The 20,597-nt window shown below is 47.0% G+C and overlaps 1 protein-coding gene across 1 annotated transcript; it reads right to left on the minus strand.

The window, feature by feature from the left end:
- Nucleotides 1-64: 64 nt before the first annotated feature.
- Nucleotides 65-20,324, minus strand: MAL2 (mal, T cell differentiation protein 2). Its single transcript, XM_028736242.2, has 4 exons — nucleotides 19,876-20,324; nucleotides 15,422-15,592; nucleotides 8,288-8,476; nucleotides 65-2,263 (listed from the first exon to the last, which is right to left on the minus strand). Exons 1-4 carry the CDS (start codon nucleotides 20,008-20,010, stop codon nucleotides 2,192-2,194), a joined length of 567 nt encoding a protein of 188 aa, XP_028592075.2. The 5' UTR covers nucleotides 20,011-20,324; the 3' UTR covers nucleotides 65-2,191.
- Between the last annotated feature and the right edge of the window lie 273 nt (nucleotides 20,325-20,597).

The following is a 20,597-nucleotide window of genomic DNA, read 5'->3' on the forward strand; positions in this document are numbered from 1 at the left end:
ATTCGTGGTGTCTCGCAGCACAACAAAATGAGGCGATACAAAGAATCAAGCTGGAGATCTGGACTCAATTCCATTCACATGATCTTTAAGAAACTTTTGTTAGAAGAAAGAGTTAAATGCCACACTTACAGAAAGCATAAATGGGTTAAGAACTTGCTCATCCAGATGAAATAGTGCAAACATTTATATGCAAGGGAGAAATCTGCACAACAGTTAACCACAAATATACATTTTTTCCACGCTGAGAACAATGCTTTAGAGGTGCTCTGCAATATAAATACACGTTGCTGAAACAAAATTTGTCAATGCAAGAAGCTATTGGCTTTCAGAATCTAAAGCCGTTTCCAATAAGTGCGAGAGTCTACATTATAAATTAGATAATATGAGTTTAGACATTGGCACTTTCCAGATCTTGCCCAAAGGGACTCCATATTGTTGCAGTAAGACGCGCAGGACCAGGAGAAGTAAGAAATAAAATCCGAGTTTATACAGCCCACACAGAGTTGAAACAATATGCCTGTTTTGTGAGTGGATCATATGAACTACAGTGCTAATCAATACAGGTATGTATTTTAAAACCGAATATAACTATTTCCCTTGAAGAAACACAAAGCGTTTCAAAAAGGTATTTTGATATACAATTTAAATTCAGAGCTGTAAAAAATATTTATATTACCAGCCCAACAAATACCAGATAGAAAGAGCCCAACTTTTGAGATCTATATGGTTATTGAATTAGCTAGTTGTCATGATTTCAAATCCAACCAATTAATATTCCTGGCTTGCCTTTTTTTTTTTTAAGTACACTTCCATTCTCTGCTAATGTTAAAGCTTTGAGTATGTTGCTTACCTAACTCTTTCCTCTTAGGCAAGAATTTTTTTCTCTAAAATGCTTTGAGGATTACAGGTGAAAAGTACAGTTTAAAAACTAAAACTAGATCCTTATATAAGGACTGAATGAATATTAAAAGACTCCCCCGCCCACCCACCTTTCCATAAATTACTTTTTTTTAAAGTAATAAAAAAAAAAGGGAAATCAACTTTCTGAAAAATATTACATTTACTGCCTGCATAGACATCAGTTCAAGAGCATTAGGAGAACCCACCAAGCATGGCTCCTGAGAAATTGTTAAATGATTTCAAGAGATTTCCATGGAAATCCCACATGCCGTTGACAGATCTCTGGAATGGAGCGGCCAGTTTTTGAAAAGAGACCTAAATTGGGCTCAGAGTGGTGGCACTTACAGATGTGAAGATCAAGAGAAACAGGGAAAAATTAATATGTGGTTGGGTAAGTTTCCTCCCTGGTTTTTCCACTGGAGAAATTGGAAATCTGGGGAAACATTGATAGAAAAGTTTACACCTTTTCTCTTTCAGAATGGTGAGCTATTTTTATACTGTTTTAGAGGAATACTACTGAAAACCTCCTAGACTCAAGATTCAAAGGCAGCAGTTTGACATTACCCAATGGCCTTGAGAATTTGACTGCAAAACCCAACTCAGGGCCAAACCCAGGGAGTTGGGAACCTTAGTCCAGCACAGTCCCCACTGCACCTTTTGCCAACTTACAGATGTTGTGGAATGACAACTGATAGGGGCAGGACCAAAACAACATCTGGAGGGCACCAGGTTGCCAAAGGATGCCGCACTGAAATAAATGGAGGTTGTGTTTAGCTGCTGATGTTGGCAGGCCTGCAAACACACTTAGCTTTCAGGCGGATGCTCGGCGGGTTATCGTTTCATAGCTGCCTCCCTGTGTTTGTGTGTGTGCGAGAGACACAGCCCGTCTGCAGAGATGTTTGTTTCTCTTGCAAGCAGATGTTTAGCACCAAAAAAAAAAAGTACACAGTTGTCTGCCGACGATAACCCTATTCCATCACTCAACTTTATAATACTATCTGTAACGCTCCCGGGAAATTAGTTAACATAAGCAACTGAAAACTGGAGAAATAAACAAGTTTTCCCCTACCCTTGTCCAAATATATATATTATATATATATATATATTATATACACGCATATATAATTATGACATAGACTTCTTGTGTATGTTTGTGTGTGTCAACATCTTAGAAAAATATAAATGTGTTCCAAGCATCCTTTGCAACTCCACAAGTAGTACATCATTTGATCATCAGAACAAGTACGCAAACGAGACGGGATGCCCTTTAGCTGCCTTGTCGATTCTAGTGCTATAGCTTCCATCTTCGTAGAGCCAGGGTAGTGCTGCACCCATAACACACAGTTGTTGCAAAGGCAAAGATCTGCAGAGGGAGGAAGGAAGCGCCAGGTGAGTTTTCCTGTAGAAAATTGTCTGTTCCACTAGATTTCAAATCCCTCTTTCCTCCCAATCAGAAACTCAGATATATAAGCTAATCACCACATGGCTCCTTAAATCAAGGTTATGGTTGCCACAACAGAATGCCTAGGCACCTTTTTTTGCAGTGAGATTTTTTATTATTATTATTATTATTATTATTATTATTATTATTATTATTACCGCCGTACATTGGATCTCAAACGCCTTGGCTCCCTAACAAATTGACTCTCGAATGATCAAAACCCAGAAGTGAGTGTTCCGGTTTTTGAACTATTTTTGGAAGCTGAACTTGGCTTCTGATTGGCTACAGGAGCTTCCTGCAGCCAATCAGAAGCCGCGCTTTTGTTTCTGAACGTTTTGGAAGTCGGAACGGACTTCCGGAACGGATTCTGCTTGACTTCCAAGGTATGACTGTATTATTATTATTATTATTATTTGTATCATTTCTATGCCACTTTATATTTTAAAGGAAAAAACCCTCAAAGCGGTTTACAACACATTGAAACATCAAATAAAACAATCTAGAACAAAACAAATTCAAACTTCAATGAAATATTTCAGATCCTTCTCTAACTGCCTTTTCCCTTTCCCCATATTTAGTTGTCTGCTTAATTATACAGCTGCCCCATAGCATAAGTTCTCTAGGAAGCCAGCGCGATGTAGTCATTAGAGCAGGGGTAGGCAACCTAAGGTCCATCGGCTACAAGTGGCCCGCAGGGGTCGTTTAACCAGCCCATGAGCCGCCCCCAAACCAAGTCGCCCTCTTGGTGAGTCCCCGCGCGCTGCGCTAAACCGGCGCAGGGACTTGCTTCCGCGGTGCCAAAAATCGCACCTGCGCATGCTCAGATGCTGAAAATAGTATCTGGAAATTGTGTCTCATTATGTTTTATTGTAATTTTATTGGTGTTAGCCACCCTGAACCCGGCTCTGGCCGGGGAGGGCGGGGTATAAATAAATTAATTATTATTATTATTATTATTATTATTAGTGACCCCAACACTGACCACCGCGGCTTGCCCACCTCAGTGACAGAGCTGAGGGGGCGGGGGGGCGCGTCCTGGGGGCGGGGAAACAGCCGCGATGGCACCCTACCCAGATTGCGCTGCCGGGGGCGGTGCGCTCCCCCCGCACTCCTCTTCCTCCGCCAGTGGCCCACCTCTTTCTCCAAGCTTTAGGCAGTAGGCCTGCTCTCTTCCAACCCCAACCTTCCATTTCCCCTCACTTAAAAGGGCACTTAAAACATCATCACTTTAAAAGGAAATAATGGGAAGAGCAACACATTTTTAAAGACCTGCAAAACTGCGCCTGTTGGGTTGGTGGGATAGTAAAGTATTCCTCAGTTTTCACAAAGGAAAAGTGTGTGTGGGGAGGGGGGAAGAGAGAGAGAGAGAGAGAGAGAGAGAGAGAGAGAGAGAGAGAGAGAGAGAGAGATCTTGCTGGGAGATTCCCTGAATAACATGTTCTTTGATCTACCTGTTCATCAAAGCCGTTGAGGTGAGTCACCCAAAAATAATGTGGATGACATCAACTTTGGTTATATAAATTTGGCATTAATTCTCAACCTGAAACCTCTCCAAGGGTTAAAGGGAAAACGTAATCCAGGTTTCTTTCTAACATTGGGACTGTGCTCCATAGATTGCTTAATGGCTTTGATGTCTCCCTAATGCCTTGGTAATAAAGCAGATCTATCTGAGCACCAGCCCCACCAAGTTCAAAGTGTATCCTTACGTAAGCATGCTGAGCAATGCAACCCAGGTTTTGTTCTTATTAAAAGATAATTAATCCCTGATTGCGCATGATATTCGCCCCTTTTGGGTCACAATGAACCAGGGCAGTGACTCAAGTGGGTGTCCAAGCAGACATTGAGGATTTAGCCTTACTTTGGCCACCTCATGAGAAGAGAAGACTCTCTGGAAAAGACCCTGATGTTGGGAAAGATGGAGGGCACAAGGAGAAGGGGATGACAAAGGGCGAGATGGTTGGACAGTGTTCTTGAAGCTACCAGCATGAGTTTGACCAAACTATGGGAGGCAGTGGAAGACAGGAGTGCCTGGCGTGCTCTGGTCACGAAGAGTCGGACACGACTAAATGACTAAACAACAACAACATACATTTTAGACAGGTTTAACTAGTCATGGATCCCTCCAAAGTATCTTGGGTGTTGTAGTCTGGTGAAATATTAGTATTCTCTAGTATGTCATTCTCAGAAACATTGCAACAGGAGTACTCTACACAGCACATTTCAGATGTTGTGGGATTTCAGATGTTGTGGGAAGTCCCAATGGCAAGGGATGATGGGAGTTGTAGTCCAACAGAATCTGAAGGACGCCATGTTGGCTACCCCTGACTTACAGCTTTCAGGGTTTCCTGGAGAGGAGAAATGATTATTAATCTGCACTGTGTGTCCCCAGGGGTCCACCTTAGGGGTGGATTGAGGACTGGAGTCCTATAAAAGCCATAATGGGAGGGAGAAAGCTCAATAGGACCCTTTGAAGAAACAGTCAAAGAACAAGAGGAGAACCATGGATAGTCTTGTGTCAGCGTTTGGATGGCCAGACATCACCAGAAATGGCCCATGTGCCAAGCATTAATGGGGAAGGGGGCCCAAGAAGCCTAACTAGACATTAGAGAAATACTCCAGCCCTTCCCACAGCCTCTCAGGGGAAGGAGTGTGGCTCAGTGGAGAAGCACATACTTTCCTCAGAGAAGGTTGCAGGTTTGATAGCTGGCACTTCCTGTTAAAGGGGTCGTGTTATAGGAAGTGGTGGGATAGATGATGGAGGGCTGCTGCCTGTCCGAGCAAGCTGCACTGGGCTTGATTGGCAAAGAATATGAGCCAAAATAAGGCAGCTTCCTATGTAGCTAAGACGGTCAGTCGCAACTCCTAAGGGGGCACAGCTCCTTTCCCTGCCCTGCCCCCAATTTAAGCACTTCAAAAGTGGCACAGGCAGCAGTAGTGAAGAGCAGTAGCTTGACCCATGGGGTCAGCTCAGCGTAAATTCAGCTCTACATTATGGATTTCCTACTCACTCTTGCTCTGTTAACCTGTTTTGCAGCTTCGTAAACCACAGGCAAAACCACCAGGGTGTGGTGTTCTCTCTCTTTCTCTTTCCCTCCCTCCCTCTCATCCATAGCACTCACACTAGCCAAAAAAAAGCCTAGTCATCACTAGTCAAGGCTTCCCAAACAAGGAAGTGTCATAATCCTGACACTATACAGCAGGGACGTCCAACTTCCAAGAGACTCACAGTATTAAAAAAAACTGTCAGTGATCTACCCATTGTCATTGGAGGATGGACCAGAGTGGTTGAGCTTTTTTTGGAGAAGCCAAGGTTGTTGAGGGACGCGGGTGGCACTGTGGGTGAAACCACAGAGCCTAGGACTTGCCGATCAGAAGGTCGGTGGTTTGAATCCCTGCGACAGGGTGAGCTCCTGTTGCTCGGTCCCTGCTCCTGCCCACCTAGCAGTTCGGAAGCACGTCAAAGTGCAAGTAGATAAATAGGTACCACTCCGGCGGGAAGGTAAACGGCGTTTCCGTGCGCTGCTCTGGTTTGCCAGAAGCAGCTTAGTCATGCTGGCCACATGACCTGGAAGCTGTACGCCGGCTCCCTCGGCCAATAAAGCGAGATGAGCGCCGCAACCCCAGACTCAGCCACGTCTGGACCTAATGGTCAGGAGTCCCTTTACCTTTACCAAGGTTGTTGAGCTTTTTTGGGGGGGGAGGGAGATCAACCTGCGATCGACCTGGGACACCCCCGTGATCTACCAGTAGATTGCGATCTACCTGTTGGACATGCCTGCTATACAGCAACTAAGATTATGACAGAGGGCAGAAAGAACCAGCTGCATCAGAGAAACCAGCCGTGCAAGCCATGGAGGGGTTGAACCCAGGTTTAGGCCTGGACTCCAAGCCTGAGCTGCAACCCCTCCAACCTGAGGCCCTCAAACTACCAGCGGCGGAGCGTGCTTTAACTGCGCCTAAAGCGCATGTGTGTGCCCAGGGAGCGGGACGCGAAGCAGAAGGAACCCATTGCCAGAGCGACACCAGGCCTGTGCCACTTTGTGAAGCTTTAGAAAGCAGCTCGGAGAGGGCAGCCTGAGAAGAACGCCATGCGCCCCTTGCATGTAGCTTTGCCCCCAAGGAGCTGGGATCGAAGGGCGCAAGGCTGTTGCATCCTTTTTGCTCTGCCCTCCCTGAGCCAGCCCTGCTTTGAACAGATTCCAGCCTCGCAAGATAGCACAGGGCTGGCTCAAGGACAGCGCCATGAGCAACACGCCTCCCCCACCAAAAGAATGCACCTGGGAAATCGCCCTGGCAGCCTCCCCCCACCTGCAAACCACCAGAGACACCAACTCATAAGTCGTTCTCCCCTGAGAAAGCTGCCCCTTGCACACTGAGCGCCTCAAACTCACTGATGCCTTCTCAGCAGGTGATGTCTAAGAGTGCTTCCTAAGAATAACAACAACAACAACAACAACAACAACAACAACAACAACAACAATAATAATAATTTATTATTTATACCTTGCCCATCTGGCTGGGTTTCCCCAGCCACTCTGGGCAGCTTCCAACAAAATATTAAAATACAGTAGTCCATCAAACATTAAAAATTTCCCTAAACAGGGCTGCCTTCAGATGTCTTCTAAAAGTTTGGTAGTTATTTTTCTCTTTGGCATTTGGGGGGAGGGCATTCCACAGGGCGGGTGCCACTACCGACAAGGCCCTCTGCCTGGTTCCCTTTAACTTGAGAACCGCCAGAAGGCCCTCGGCGCTGGACCTCAGTGTCCGGGCAGAACGATGGAGGTGGAGACACTCCTTCAGATATACTGGAGGCTCTCTACATAAAGTGGACAAAGCTTAGGTAGGGTACTCCCGGTGAAGTACAGGATCAGGTTTAAGGTGCTGGTTTTAACCTTTAAAGCCCTATACGGCCTAGGACCCTCATACCTATGGGACCGCCTCTCCTGGTATGCCCCACAGAGGACCTTATGGTCTGCAAATAACAACATCCTAAAGATTCCGGGCCCCAGAGAGAACAGACTGGCCTTGACCAGAGCCAGGGCCTTTTCGGCCATGGCCCTGGCCTGGTGGAATACTCTCTCACGAGAGACTAGGGCCCTGCAGGATTTGACATCTTTCCACAGGACCTGCAAGACAGAGCTGTCTTGCTGGCCTTTGGTCAGGGTTCAGTCTGACTCATTTTCTCCTTGTATAAGAACAAGCACGAAGGAAGTTCCCAGCCTGCTCACAGGTGCTTATAATATCAGTGGAAACAGTTGATAACCGCCTTCAGTTTTAACCTGAATATTGCCACTTGTCCAGTTTTAATTTGTTTGAATTAATTGTGGGATGTATCTTAATGTATTGACCGCTTGTTTTTATGCATTGCCTTACTTGTATGATGTTAGCCGCTCTGAGCCCGGCTTTGGCTGGGGAGGGTGGGATATAAATTCATTATTATTATTATTATTATTATTATTATTCCAGCCTGAAAAAGATTAAATGTGGGCCTCCCCAGGGAAACCTCCAGGACAAAGAAGTAACTGCTCGGACACAGAGCTTTAAAGCGTGGACCACTGTCTAGGAACACAACCCAAAAGGAAGCCTGGGTAAGCCCTCAAGGCATTGCAGTACAGTGGTACCTCGGGTTACAGACGCTTCAGGTTACAGACTCTGCTAACCCAGGAATAGTACCTCGGGTTTTGAACTTTGCTTCAGGATGAGAACAGAAATTGCAGTGCAGCGGCAGCGGGAGGTCCCATTAGCTAAAGTGGTGCTTCAGGTTAAGAACAGTTTCAGTTTAAGTACGGACCTCTGGAACGAATTAAGTTCTTAACCCGAGGTACCACTGTATCCCATCAGAGCCGTCTCATGGTCAGGAGAGGAAGACAGGTCTGAAGGGGAGAGAAGAGGAGGGAGAAACTTGTCCCCTCTCCCCCTTTAAGGATGTGCCTTTATAATACTTACGGCAGCTGCGATGCTCAAGTTGTATTCGTGTTCACTTAGAAGCTTCTCAAAGCTAGTGGTACTGATGTTCCTGGTGGTGTCGAAATTGACGGTGTACTTCACCGGGTGAGAATGCAAAGAGGTGGTTGCCGCTTGCAGTAGAAAGGTCCCAAAATAGCAGACAAAGACACCTGCGTGGTAAATGAAATCCTGAAAAGGAACAAAAATTAAAATAAAGAGTCGGTTTGAGCGGAACAATAAAATAAATAAAAGCAGGATTAATATTTGCTATTAAATTTATACCCCACCTCTGCTCCACCGAGCTCAAGGCAGAGGCACGTGCATCTCGATTTTATCCTCACAACCTCTGAAAGGCTGAAAGACAAGGACTGGCCCAAGGTCACCCAGTGAGCTTCAGGACTTGAGCCTGCCAGGTCCTAGTCAGACACTCTAACCACTACTCCACACAGCCTTTCTCTTTTGGAGCAGGCAGGGCATCACACGTGGGTTTTTCCTTTCTGCAGTAGGCTAATTCCTACCCACCCACCCCCACTCTGTATGCTCCATCTAGAGAGACAAGAGGCATTATACACACACCTCAGTATTTTCCTGGGAAATACTGAAATTACAGAAGCCATCCTGGCTTCTGATTGGATGGCAGAATGTCCCAATTTCTCCCTCTCCAGCACTGCCACCACTGAGTTCAGGGAGATCTTTCAGAGCTGTGCTGTCGCATGAGCCTGCTGACTTGCATGGAAGCACAGCACCAAAAAGACGCATTTCCTGATTTTCATCAGAAGAATATTGGAGGGTATGTTATCAGAGTTCAAGAACACAACTCAGCCAAGCAAATACACAGTGAGGGCTGTAGCCTGGGGAGAATTCGAAGGGCCAGAGACAGCATCCTAGAGGGCCACTTTCAGCCCACAGACCCAAAGTTTCCCTACCTTGATTTATATGGTAGAAACAAAACAGGAATGAACTCAGGGCCTAACCCTGTGTTACAGGGGATGTTGACTGCTGTCAGTCAATGTTCCTTTGGCAACCTTTTGCAAAAGGAAAAATGGGATGTCGCTGTGCTTAGGGTTTTGGTAGTTGCTCACACCTGCAGCAGCTACCAAACAATATTGTCGGGAAATGCCAAATGTGTCCTGCATATTTTTTCCTCTTCCAGGGAAAAGATCAGGGATGGTGTAGGCTGGCAGATTTCCTCCTAACATTTAGCAAACTCCACAGGTTTGCTTCTTTAGTTTCTCTCATATGAGCGAACAGCTGCTGTTCAACCCTACAGAGGAAAAGTAATGTGTACTGCATTTGAGGTAGTTGGAAGGAGAGTGTGGCAAGATTTGTGGTTCCAGTGAGTGGAAACGCAGGCTTTGTGTGTGTGTAAATATGTACATAATGTGTCTCTGTGTGAGATCTCGCAGAGAACCACTGCAATAGCCTCTTTGAATATAAGGCCTTCCCTTCTCACACAGGCCATCATATAAAAGGGCATTCTCCTGGAGTATGATAGATGAAGCCACAAGGCGATTCACAGAAATTCAATTACTGTTCCTGTCTTAGGAACACACAAGGGAACCAGGATCCTTTGAGGAAACAAGCAGCACAATAAGCAGTTTGTAGTGACCATGGACTAAGGACCACCATTCATCTCCTAGGCCTTCAGATGTCCGCTGGGCAACACCTTTGCTCAAACTTCTGGCCGATGAAGGGACCACATACATCCCGTATGAGTAGCCCAGTGTGCGCAGGTCTTTGTGGGTGTTTTCAGAAGGTAGATGATCTCATTTCCTCTACCCGCCTGGAACTTCCTCTGCCCCTTGGCAACCAGTACAATAAAGTTCTCTGTCACTAGTAGAAGGACGGAAACCTTTGCCAGAGGGAAAGGCATGTTTTTGTTTTTTAAAGATTATGGGGGTCCAAATTCAATAACCCACACCATTATTTGGACACAGACAAAACCAGAAAACCACTGGAACAGAAGTGACAAAATGAGGACCCACGCAAAAGGGTGTTGCATTGTGGGACAATTAAAATGGCAGCCATGCCAGCAAGCCCACTACTTCTTTCTCTTGATGCCCTCGACACCTCTGGATCACACCCACTAGCTTCCCTATGCCACTCAGCTGTCTTGCCCCTCACAACTGCTATTCAGGGGCAGAGGAAGGGGTGTGTGGCGGGTGTGGGCCACCCCAGATTTGACCAGGGGTGACAAATAGTGGGCGCCACTCACCGTGGGGCCTGCAGCACGCCCGAGCCACGCATCTCTCCCGGGAGAGACGCGGTGGCTTGGGGGCACGCAGGCTCCGCGCTGCCCAAACAGTCCGCCCACTGCCTCTCCCCCAGCTGTAAGGCGACTGAGTGGGAGGAGGCAGGCAGACTCTGGAGGCCCTGCGGTGTGCCCCACCCCTATGGGCGGCTCGCCCCGCCCCTGGGCGCGCCACCCCAGGCGCCCGAGCGGCTTCCTCCACCGCTGCTGCTACCTCCTCCACTCTGTAACAGAAACAAGGAATCCCAGGTAGAATCTACATATATACAAAAAAAAATTGTGAATTTTTTTTGTGTGCATTTTATTAAAAATACTTTGATTTTTCCATACGGCTCACCATCGACCATCTAGTGTCACATCACATATTGCACTTAAAACGTTTTATTTGCAGCTGTATAGCTGAGTCCCCAGACTGCCAGAGATTTTTGCCCCTATTCGCTTATTTATTCCAGTTGCACGACTAAAGAGTCTCCATACTAGGACATACTCTACTGACAGCTCCAAACTTCAGAGAGAACAGCTCCCTCACCAGGATTGGCTCCCACTTCAATGAAGCCACTCTAAAGGAAATGTAAGGTAAAGGTACCCCTGACTGTTAGGTCCAGTTGCGGATGACTCTGGGGTTGCGCGCTCATCTCGCACTATAGGCTGAGGGAGCCGGCGTACAGCTTCCGGGTCATGTGGCCAGCATGACTAAGCCGCTTCTGGTGAACAAGAGCAGCACACGGAAACACCGTTTACCTTCCCGTCGGAGCAGTACCTATTTATCTACTTGCACTTTGATGTGTTTTCAAACTGCTAGGTGGGCAGGAGCAAGGACTGAGCAACGGGAGCTCATCCCGTCGCGGGGATTTGAACCACCGACCTTCTGATCGGCAAGTCCTAGGCTCTGTGGTTTAACCCACAGAGCTGCCCGTGTCCCTACAAAAGAAATGTAGGTCCTTTTTTAATTTATGCAAAGGAAATGTAGGTTTGCATAAAAAGGATTCTGGGATAACAAATTAGCTGCTTTTTTAAAATAAGACCTTTTGCAGACAGGGAAATGACAGGGATATGCGCTATAAAGTGTGGGATAAACATAGGAAACTGCCTTATCTCAAGTCAAACCATCTAGCTCAGCATTGTTTACTCTGGCTGGCAGCAGTTTTCCAGGGTTTCAGGTAGGAGAAGGTGTGCCCAGCCCCACCTGGAGATGCGAAGAAGATGCTCTACCGCCAAGCTATGGTCCTTCCGTCATTAACAATGGATTAATGGGAAGATGTATAACCACCAAACAAACAAATGAGCATGAATGCTCATTGCTGTTTATCTTCTCCGCAAACAAATAAAACTAAACACTGAATACAGACTGGGTCTTCTCCAACCACTGCATGAGCTTTGTGCAAGCGGTTCGGGATGAATGCTCAACAAACAGGTTGTATGGAGGAGCCCAAAGTGTGGGGTTAAAGGCAATATGGCAATATGGCTAACTCTATGCTGCAAAATTGATGCAAAGACCCGACGTAATTTAGGAATGGTTCCCTGGTGTGGGATACACAGCAGGCAGGCCTGGACCTGCATTAGCTGACACAAATTAAGCGCCTGGTGTAAAACAAAGGTCAAACGAGCAAACAATTCTCCATGGCACTGTTGACTGGGGCGTGTTGTGCAGGCGAAGCCTGAAATCTGCAATAGAGCCATGGGCCTTTCTTGTTTGCTGTGCAAGCAAGGAAAGGATGAATGCAAACATACATGGAGGTGTTTGTGGCTTTCCAGATCAAAAGTGCTTTCAGAGTGCTCCCACTCTGTGCGCACACAACAGAGGAAGAGATGAATATAATCCCACAACAGCACCGAAGGAACACCCAAATAAACCACGAGGGTTCCATCTCTGCAGGCATGGCGTAAACACTGAGGAGTAGGCGTTGACAAGCCTATCCCCAGCTGAAATTTGCTTCCATTGAAACTAATGGAATTGTTCACTCCCGGGAGTGATAAAATTTCTAAGTGCTTCGATTTGGGTCTGAAAGGTTTACAATCTCTCCAGTGGCCCTGCAGCATAGTGCGGTCTTGAAAGCTGCTAGTTTGCACAGCCTTCACAGAGTTTCTGGGTTGCCGCCCATATTAGTCCTACTCTGAGTAGACTCACTGGAATGAATGACCATGAAGTAGTCAGTTTCAATAACTTGCCTGGGTCTGCTCTGAGCAGGAGCAGCATTGTAGACAATCCAGTGTCCACAATACTTCAAGAGCAACACTATGTGCCCTCCAGATGGTAGAACCGTAGAATTGTAGAGTCTGAAGGCACTCCTAGAATCATTTTGTCCAGTGATGGCCAAACTTGTGATGTCATTTTGTCCAGTGATGGCCCTCCCACTGTTTGGGGACTACAACTCCCATCATGCCTAGCTAACAGGGCCAGTGGTCAGGGATGATGGGAATTGTAGTCCCAAAACAGATGGAGGGCCAAGTTTGGCCATCACTGATTTAGTCCAACCCCCTGCAATGGAGGAATCTCAGCTAAAGCATCCATAATAGATGGCCACCCAACCTGTGCTTGAAAAGCTCCATGTTACTTGACTCCAGCTCTCATCATCTCCCAGCTCGTGGTCAGGGATGAAGGGCATGACGGATGCAACATCTGGAGAACATCACCCTGGCTACCCATCAGGAGGGTTTGACTTCCTTAAGAGCAAAACATTTTTGTGGACTTGATCAGATGACATAAAACTGCATCAGAAGCTAATTTCTGTCCACCCTTGTTCCAGAATATTAGCGTCCCAAGCAATCATGCTCACAGCCATAGTAATATAGCCTTCCCCAAAACTGGGTCTCCAGATGTTTTTGGACCACAACTCCCATCATCCCCAGCCAGTATAGGCAATGGTCTGGGATGATGGGAGTTGTAACCCAACAATGTCTGAGGACGCAGGAAGGCTGCTTTAAGTCTTCCTGGACATCCACTAGCCAGCCAAACGCATGTATGTTCATCACTCCCTTATGGCAGCATCAAGTTATGACTTGCATAAGTATGAATGAATCATCACAGAACAATCCCCACGGGGAGGAGAAGCCATACCACTCAGTGTCATTTCAAATGCACTTTTCCCAGTTGAGAGAGTTCACACATTCAGCAAAGAGCCATGATGTGATAAGTGATGAACTCACACTTGTGAATCAGCAGTGATGTGCAGTTTACAGGAAATTTTGAATTGGAATATGATAATTCGCACTGTAAAATTTTCACTTTGAAAGGGTGGTTTCCTCCCCCTGATGCCTTAGAAGAGTGGTAGCCAATGCTGTGCCCTTCGTACGTTATTTGACTACTAGAAGCGATCTAACGTAGCATGTTTATTTTACTTGTGCTAAGTAAACAAAGCTAAAAGCTTTGAAACGGCCAAGACTTGCCTAGCACTGTATCTGCAACTGACATCTATTCGTTACTGATGAATTTATGAAATGGAAAATGTTCTGCCCCTCGTAACTGCTAATTAGTCGTGAAAGATGCACAACTTTTCCCCCTAATAAAGCAGAGATTTACAAAATGCTAATGGGAAAGTGTGGCTGTCACATTGTCACCTTGGAGCTATTTGCATGCATCATAATAAACTAAATTGTTTCAGCATTAATTTACGCATTTGTTGAAGAAATCAGGCACTCTAAGATGGGAGGAGAGTCTTCCTTCCAATGTTGCAGTAGGGGTTTTAATAAAAAAGGCTTGTCCCCTGCCCTCTCACACAAGAACGGATACCTCTCTTTAAAATTGAAGTTTATCATCCATCATCATCATCATTTTTAATTTGTATACTGTCTATTTTACAATACTCAAGACAGTTTACAAGCTAAAGGGAAAAAATGCACATCTTATAACAATCTAATGCAATACAAAAATGTGATAATAAAACATAACTTTAAAATAGGTAACCAATATCAAAAAAGTAACATTCAACAATCATTAGAATAGTATTAAATAATAATATCCATGACTTATACAAAATAAAACAATTATATCTATACCTCTAAGTCTATGTCTATATCTACCTAACTATCTGCTTTGATTTAACTGGAGGGACATTTTAAGTAAATTCTGATTGCTCCTATGCATTATTGCTGCAATGCTATGCATCCATTACTTGGGAGCGAAAACATACAAAATATTGAGATGTAAATGTTAAGAGCCCTAGGGGGACTAAAAGGTAGGTAAAGGACCCCTGGACAGTTAAGCCCAGTCAAAGGCGACCATTGGGTATGGTGCTCATCTTGCTTCAGGCCGAGAGAGATGGCATTTGTTCACAGACAGCTTTCTGGGTCATGTGGTCGGCATGATTAAACCGCTTCTGGCGCAATGGAACACTGTGACGGAAGCCAGAGCGCACGGAAACGCCGTTTACCTTCCCGCTGCAGTGGTACCTATTTATCTACTTGCACTGGCGTGCTTTTGCACTGCTAGGTTGGCAGGAGTGGGACAGAGCAACGGGAGCTCACCCCGTCACGGGGATTCGAACCGACGACCTTCTGATCGGCAAGCCCAAGAGGCTCAGTGGTTTAGACCACTCTCTCTCTTGTGGGATCCCAGGAACTAGGAGAACAAGGTTCAAAACTTACTGGGTGGCAGTGGGCCACTCTCCTAGCCTACCCCACAGGGATGTCGTAAAATGCAGAGAGGGGTGAACCATGTACGTCACCACCTTCAGTTCCTTGGACAAAAGGTGGGGTTGAAATCAAATAAATAAAATGTGTTTTTTCTAGCTTTGTTGTTTTGTACCTGCTAACAAACTTGAGACTGCACCTGCAAATTGGGTCCAACTTTCCAGAGAATGTTACAGCCCTCGAAGACACTGCTATTAACTGATTTCTATTTAATAATAATAACAACGAGAATGTGCTGCCTTTTAAACGCTTACCAAACGGTTCCAATCAATTGCGATTCTTTCTCTATAACTGAAGAGGAAAACGCAGAGGAAGGAGATGGAGGTGAAGCAGGCCGTCACCGACACAAACATCACCCAGCCCTGCAGCAGCGGCAGAGGGACGTGGGTGGCGGATACTAAAATCCAGACAAGTGCTCCGAACAGCTGAGAACACAAAAGGAAAACACAAAACAAAAGAAGGTCTTAAAACCAAAACGTATGTGCACAATAATCACACTGTATTTACAAAATATGTGTCGTCCCGGACTTCAGAAAGTCACCCTTTGCCAGAAGTGGAGCTTCCCTCACTTCCTGGAACATTGCCACTCCATTCTGAATATAGGAAGCAATAGCTAGACAACTGATGTGGGCAGCACATGCCATGCACCAGGTTCAAGGCTTTTGTGTTGATAGACAGAGCCCTGAACGATTTGGGCCCAGGATAGCTAAGCCTAAGATTTGCCCCCTCAAAAATCCATGCCTGGAGCCATGGGCCCTCTGGCACTCCCCACCCACCCACTAATCCTCTGGTTTATGGTGGATGCAGTAATCTCCTGGCCAGGGATCAAATGACACAGGCTGCAGGGTGGTCATTCTCAGGCCCTTCCAAAGGGCAAAGCGAACGCTTGGAAGAGGAAACAGGGAGTACTTTGTAGGACCAAGCCAAAACGAAACGGCTCGTTTTTTTGCTAGCGCTTCTGCACACCCTGAAAAGCACACCTTTCCCCCTGTGATTTTTTTCCCAGGGAAGGCAGGAAAGGGTGCAGTAGTGCCTTGGGTGTGCATGAGAAGAAATGTCCCTGTTGCCAAGGCAACTGGACCAATGATCCTTGTCATGCTGTGAGAGGAATCGCTGCATCCTGCCAGGGAGCCTTGCCTTGGCTGCCTCAGCAACGGAGATACGCTCGTGGGCTACGTGGAGCTGGGGTGTCATCGTGCTCGCTGTGTGATAGCTGATTGGTTGGAGAAAAGAGCGGAGCTGAAGGAGCAGCAGGGAAGGGGGAACCCGCCAACTGCAAAGAACGTAGGGCATTTTGGTGAACCATTTCCACCAAGAACACTTTTGCAGGCAGAAATTAAGCGCAAACCCATTGTATTACATACTTAAATCTCTCTATTCCTCCAGGGAGTTCAAGGAGGCATTTGCAGGGTTCTCAGACAGTCTCCCATTCAGGTATTAACCACACCTGTTTAATTTCAGCCAAACTGTGTGCTCCTTCTGTCCATACTTGCTGTATGTCAGAACTGTCCTGGGTTTGTTAGGCCTTGTAATAAACTTCTTAATGGTAAGAGCAGCTTCCCAGTTATTTAGGAGGCTGGTGGGCTGTACCTCACTATAGGTCTTCAAGCCATCAGTCAGGGATGCCCCAGATCTGTTTTTCTTGTGTTGAGCAGGGGGTGGACTAGATGGTTTTTGATACACCTGTCAATTCCATGGCTCTATAACCAGGTGTGGGGGAACCTTTGGCTCTCTGGCTGTTGCTGAACAACTCCCATCATCCCTGGTCAGTGCTGTCAAGAGCTGTTGGGAGTTGTAGTTCAGCATTGCCTGGAGGGCCAAGGGTTCCCTGCACTGCAGTAGACACTGTCCAGTCCACTGAGCCAGTGTGATGTAGTGGTTAAGAGCAGTGGGCTCGTAATCTGGTGAACTGGGTTCGATTCCCCACTCCTCCACATGCAGCTGCTGGGTGACCTTGGGCTAGTCACACTTCTCTGAAGTCTCTCAGCCTCACTCACCTCACAGAGTGTTTGTGGTGGGGGAGGAAGGGAAAGGAGAATGTTAGCCGCTTTGAGACTCCTTAGGGTAGTGATAAAGCGGGATATCAAATCCAAACTCCTCTTCTTCTTCTTCCATGATCTTGCTTGGATAATTTACTAACTCCACCACCTATCTGCATGATCCTGTGCTCCTGTTTTACGCCTTCTGTCTAACTTGGGCTCTGCAAGGCGTTCGCTTCCCAGTCGCTAAATATTTATGACCCTACTCAGTAAACAAGGAGGGAATTTACTTTCGATCTCAAAGAGGGAAACGCTGTTCTGCTCTTAATCACTTGCTTATTCTGGAAAACTCTAGGCACATACAAGATAATCCTATGCATGTTTACTTGGGAGTAGGTCCCAGCGCATTCAATGGGGCTTACACCCAGGTTATTTGCATAGGAATTTGCAGCTTCGGATTTCAAGCAGGCAATCTTGCTCCATATCCCTGCATCTCTACCAAGAGAGAGCAACACAAAAGTCAATTCATTTCACAATTGCTCCCTGTCTCTAAGGAGTTACAATTCTGGAGTGCAAGAGACAACTGTCCACACAAACAACGTACGGATCGCTCAGTATAGTCTAGACGTACTTTATTTACTTGTGAACCAGCAAGCGTTTTAATTGCTACAGCAAACAATTAGCATGCAAACTTGTTCAGGAAACATGAATTTTAAAGAGAAGGGAGAGAACAGATTGAAATCCATTACTGAAATTATTTGTGTGTGTGCAGCGGTGGGAGAGAGCTCAATGAATCTACCCTACAATCAAATGGCAGGTTTTAAGAGAGGGAAGCCTGTGACTGGATTTCCAGTTTGGCTTGTTAGGCAAATGGTATATGACGGACTGTCCATTTTGTGAATCACATTCTGGATTTAAAGCGCCTTCATGGGCTACCATCCTTTGGGGGGTGGGCAGTGTTTGTCTTTAGCAGGTCCAGGGATGTGGGTAACAGGGAGTGGAAGCATCGTGGAGCTGAGCGCATGAGGAAAAATGAAGTTCAGGAAGGCGCATGCGTGATCCTGAGAAATAATGAGAGCAGGTGAGAATAGTAGGGAGAGGTGTTCCTGTAATGTGGGTGTGTCTGAGGAAGGTGTAGCAGACTGGGTACATCCACACAGGTGAGAATAAGAAAATAAACAAGGTTGCCAACCCGGTTCTTTGGCTGGGCTCCTATGGATTTTAACAGCTGCATAGAAGGAAGAAATTTTTCTGGTTGCTGCGGGAAATGCCAGCTCCTGAATTTTTGCATGCCGTTACAGGAGCCGTGCCAGGGGAACTCTGAAACTAAACCTGGTTTAGCAGTGTCTATGATAGCACCGAAGAGGGCTGGAGAACCTGTGGACCACGATTTCCATCGTCCTCGGCCACTAGCTATCCTAGCTAGGGCTAAGTCCAACCACATTTGGGCAGGCAGAGTTCGCTATCCATGGTACAAGAAGGTTGCAATCTGTAGCTGCGATGAGCCACACCCAAGACTGGCTGTCACCACACATTCTGCGGCTGCTTTGACAACAAGCCAGTTAACCTTGAATGGAATGGGTGTATGAACTGGTCAGGATGAGAGAGTTGCAGTGGAGGGATGCAACACCTGCTGAAATTTCCTCTTCTATGGAGTGTCCTGTCTCTTTTGCATCTGGCCACCTTGGGAAGGCTGGATGGGGGTGGGGAAGGGGGAGATTTGTGGGGAAGGGCCATAGCGCAGAAGCAGAGCTTTGGATGGATGCATAATGTCAGTGGTTAAGGTCTTGGCTCCTAGTTAAAAGATCTCTTTTACTTGAGACCCTGGAAAGCTGCTGCTATTCAGACAGCGTGGGGCTTATATAGATGAGCACCACATAATCAGGCAAGACAGGAAGCTTTTAACTAAGATGGCATGGGTCCAAGCAAGACGTGTAGGGTTGGGAAGAGAAATAAGTATTAAGTGAGCAATTAAGGGGGCTCTAGGAATGAGGTCGTGTCGCATGATTAAAACCCATAACTGGCCCTAATGCAGCTATCATTTCAAAGACCAAGTAAACATGGAACATTGATTGAAGACTATATAATTTTTTAAAAAATCCAAATCAAGGAGGAAATTGGAAAAGCTGTGGCTAGGAGGGACTTCGACGGAATAGATAAACACAATTTTAAGAAGTGGTTAGGGAATCTCATGACTAACAGCTGTGTTTGGTAAGCGGCAATCGAACAGGTACACCTTTCACCCTGGTGTCAGTTTAGATATTTCTCTCTCTCTCTCTCTCTCTCTCTCTCTCTCTCTCACACACACACACACACACACACACACACACACACTCGTAGTCCACCTTTCTTCCATGGAAGAACTCAAGGTGGGGATCCATCTTGGCAATGACCAGGTGCAGCTCTGCTAAATTCCAGCAAACTATGTGCCCTGGTTTAAGAGGGGAAGAGGGGCAGGTGTGGGACAGTCATGTCACCTGGTGCATTTCTGCTAGGGAAGTGCAAGAAAGAGAAAAAACATGCATGGGAAACCTATATTTTTCAACCAATGTTAAAAACTGCAACTGGTGGTGGTTGTTTTTTTTTTAGCGCCCAGAGAGGCAACACAACTGCATAAAATCCCCTCCGGCACAATCATGGCAGAGAGATCCCGGAGTGCTCTCTTTCTGCCTCCCACTTGTTGCTGCCGCCCCGGTCGCCTCTCCTCCCACCCGCGCTCCCCCACTTACTATCTCCAGGCAGATGAAGGCCCCCGAGTAGGTGCGCAGGATCTCCAAGCCGGAGGGCAGGGTGATGCGCGGCGGCGGGTAGTAGGCGGTGGCGTTGGGGGGCGGCGGCATGGCGCCCCCTCGGGAGGAGATCATGGTTCCTCCGGGGTAGGTGGGGGGATCCCAGAGCAGGGATCGAGCGATCGGGCGAAGGAGGGAGGGAGGGAGAGAGAGAGGCAGCAGAAGCGGCGGCGGCGGCAGCAGCAGGAGCCCCTGACGTGGCCGCGGCCAGGTAGGGAAGGAAGAAGGAGGGACCAGAAAGGGAAGCGCGGAGGCGCAGGTGGCGGGCCGGGAGAGTGTAGTCGCTGGGCGCCGCCCCGCCGATCGCCCGCCCCCTTTCTCCGATCGCCGACGCGGCCTTGGCGCCCACCTTCCCGCGTCCGGTGCCGAGCTAGAGGGGGCTCCGTCTTGATCAAGGCAACGCAAACACACGTGCGCGCGCATGCACCCGCACACGCTTCTTCCACACGCCTCTTCAATCAGGGCAAAGCGTGTGCTCGGCGCTGTACAGGCTGACACAGACTTGGCCTGCGTCCGGAATCTTGAACACCTCCAAGCACCGAGTCCTTTTTAAGGGTGTTTTTTTCTCTGTAGGGGGCATCCCTGGTGCCCGATTTGTGTTTGGGGGGAAGGCTAGGAAAGAAGAAAGGAAATAGAACTTTGCACACGCTCAGGAGCATAGG

Source organism: Podarcis muralis, chromosome 8 (assembly GCF_964188315.1).
Source record: "Podarcis muralis chromosome 8, rPodMur119.hap1.1, whole genome shotgun sequence".
NCBI classification, from domain to species: domain Eukaryota; kingdom Metazoa; phylum Chordata; class Lepidosauria; order Squamata; family Lacertidae; genus Podarcis; species Podarcis muralis.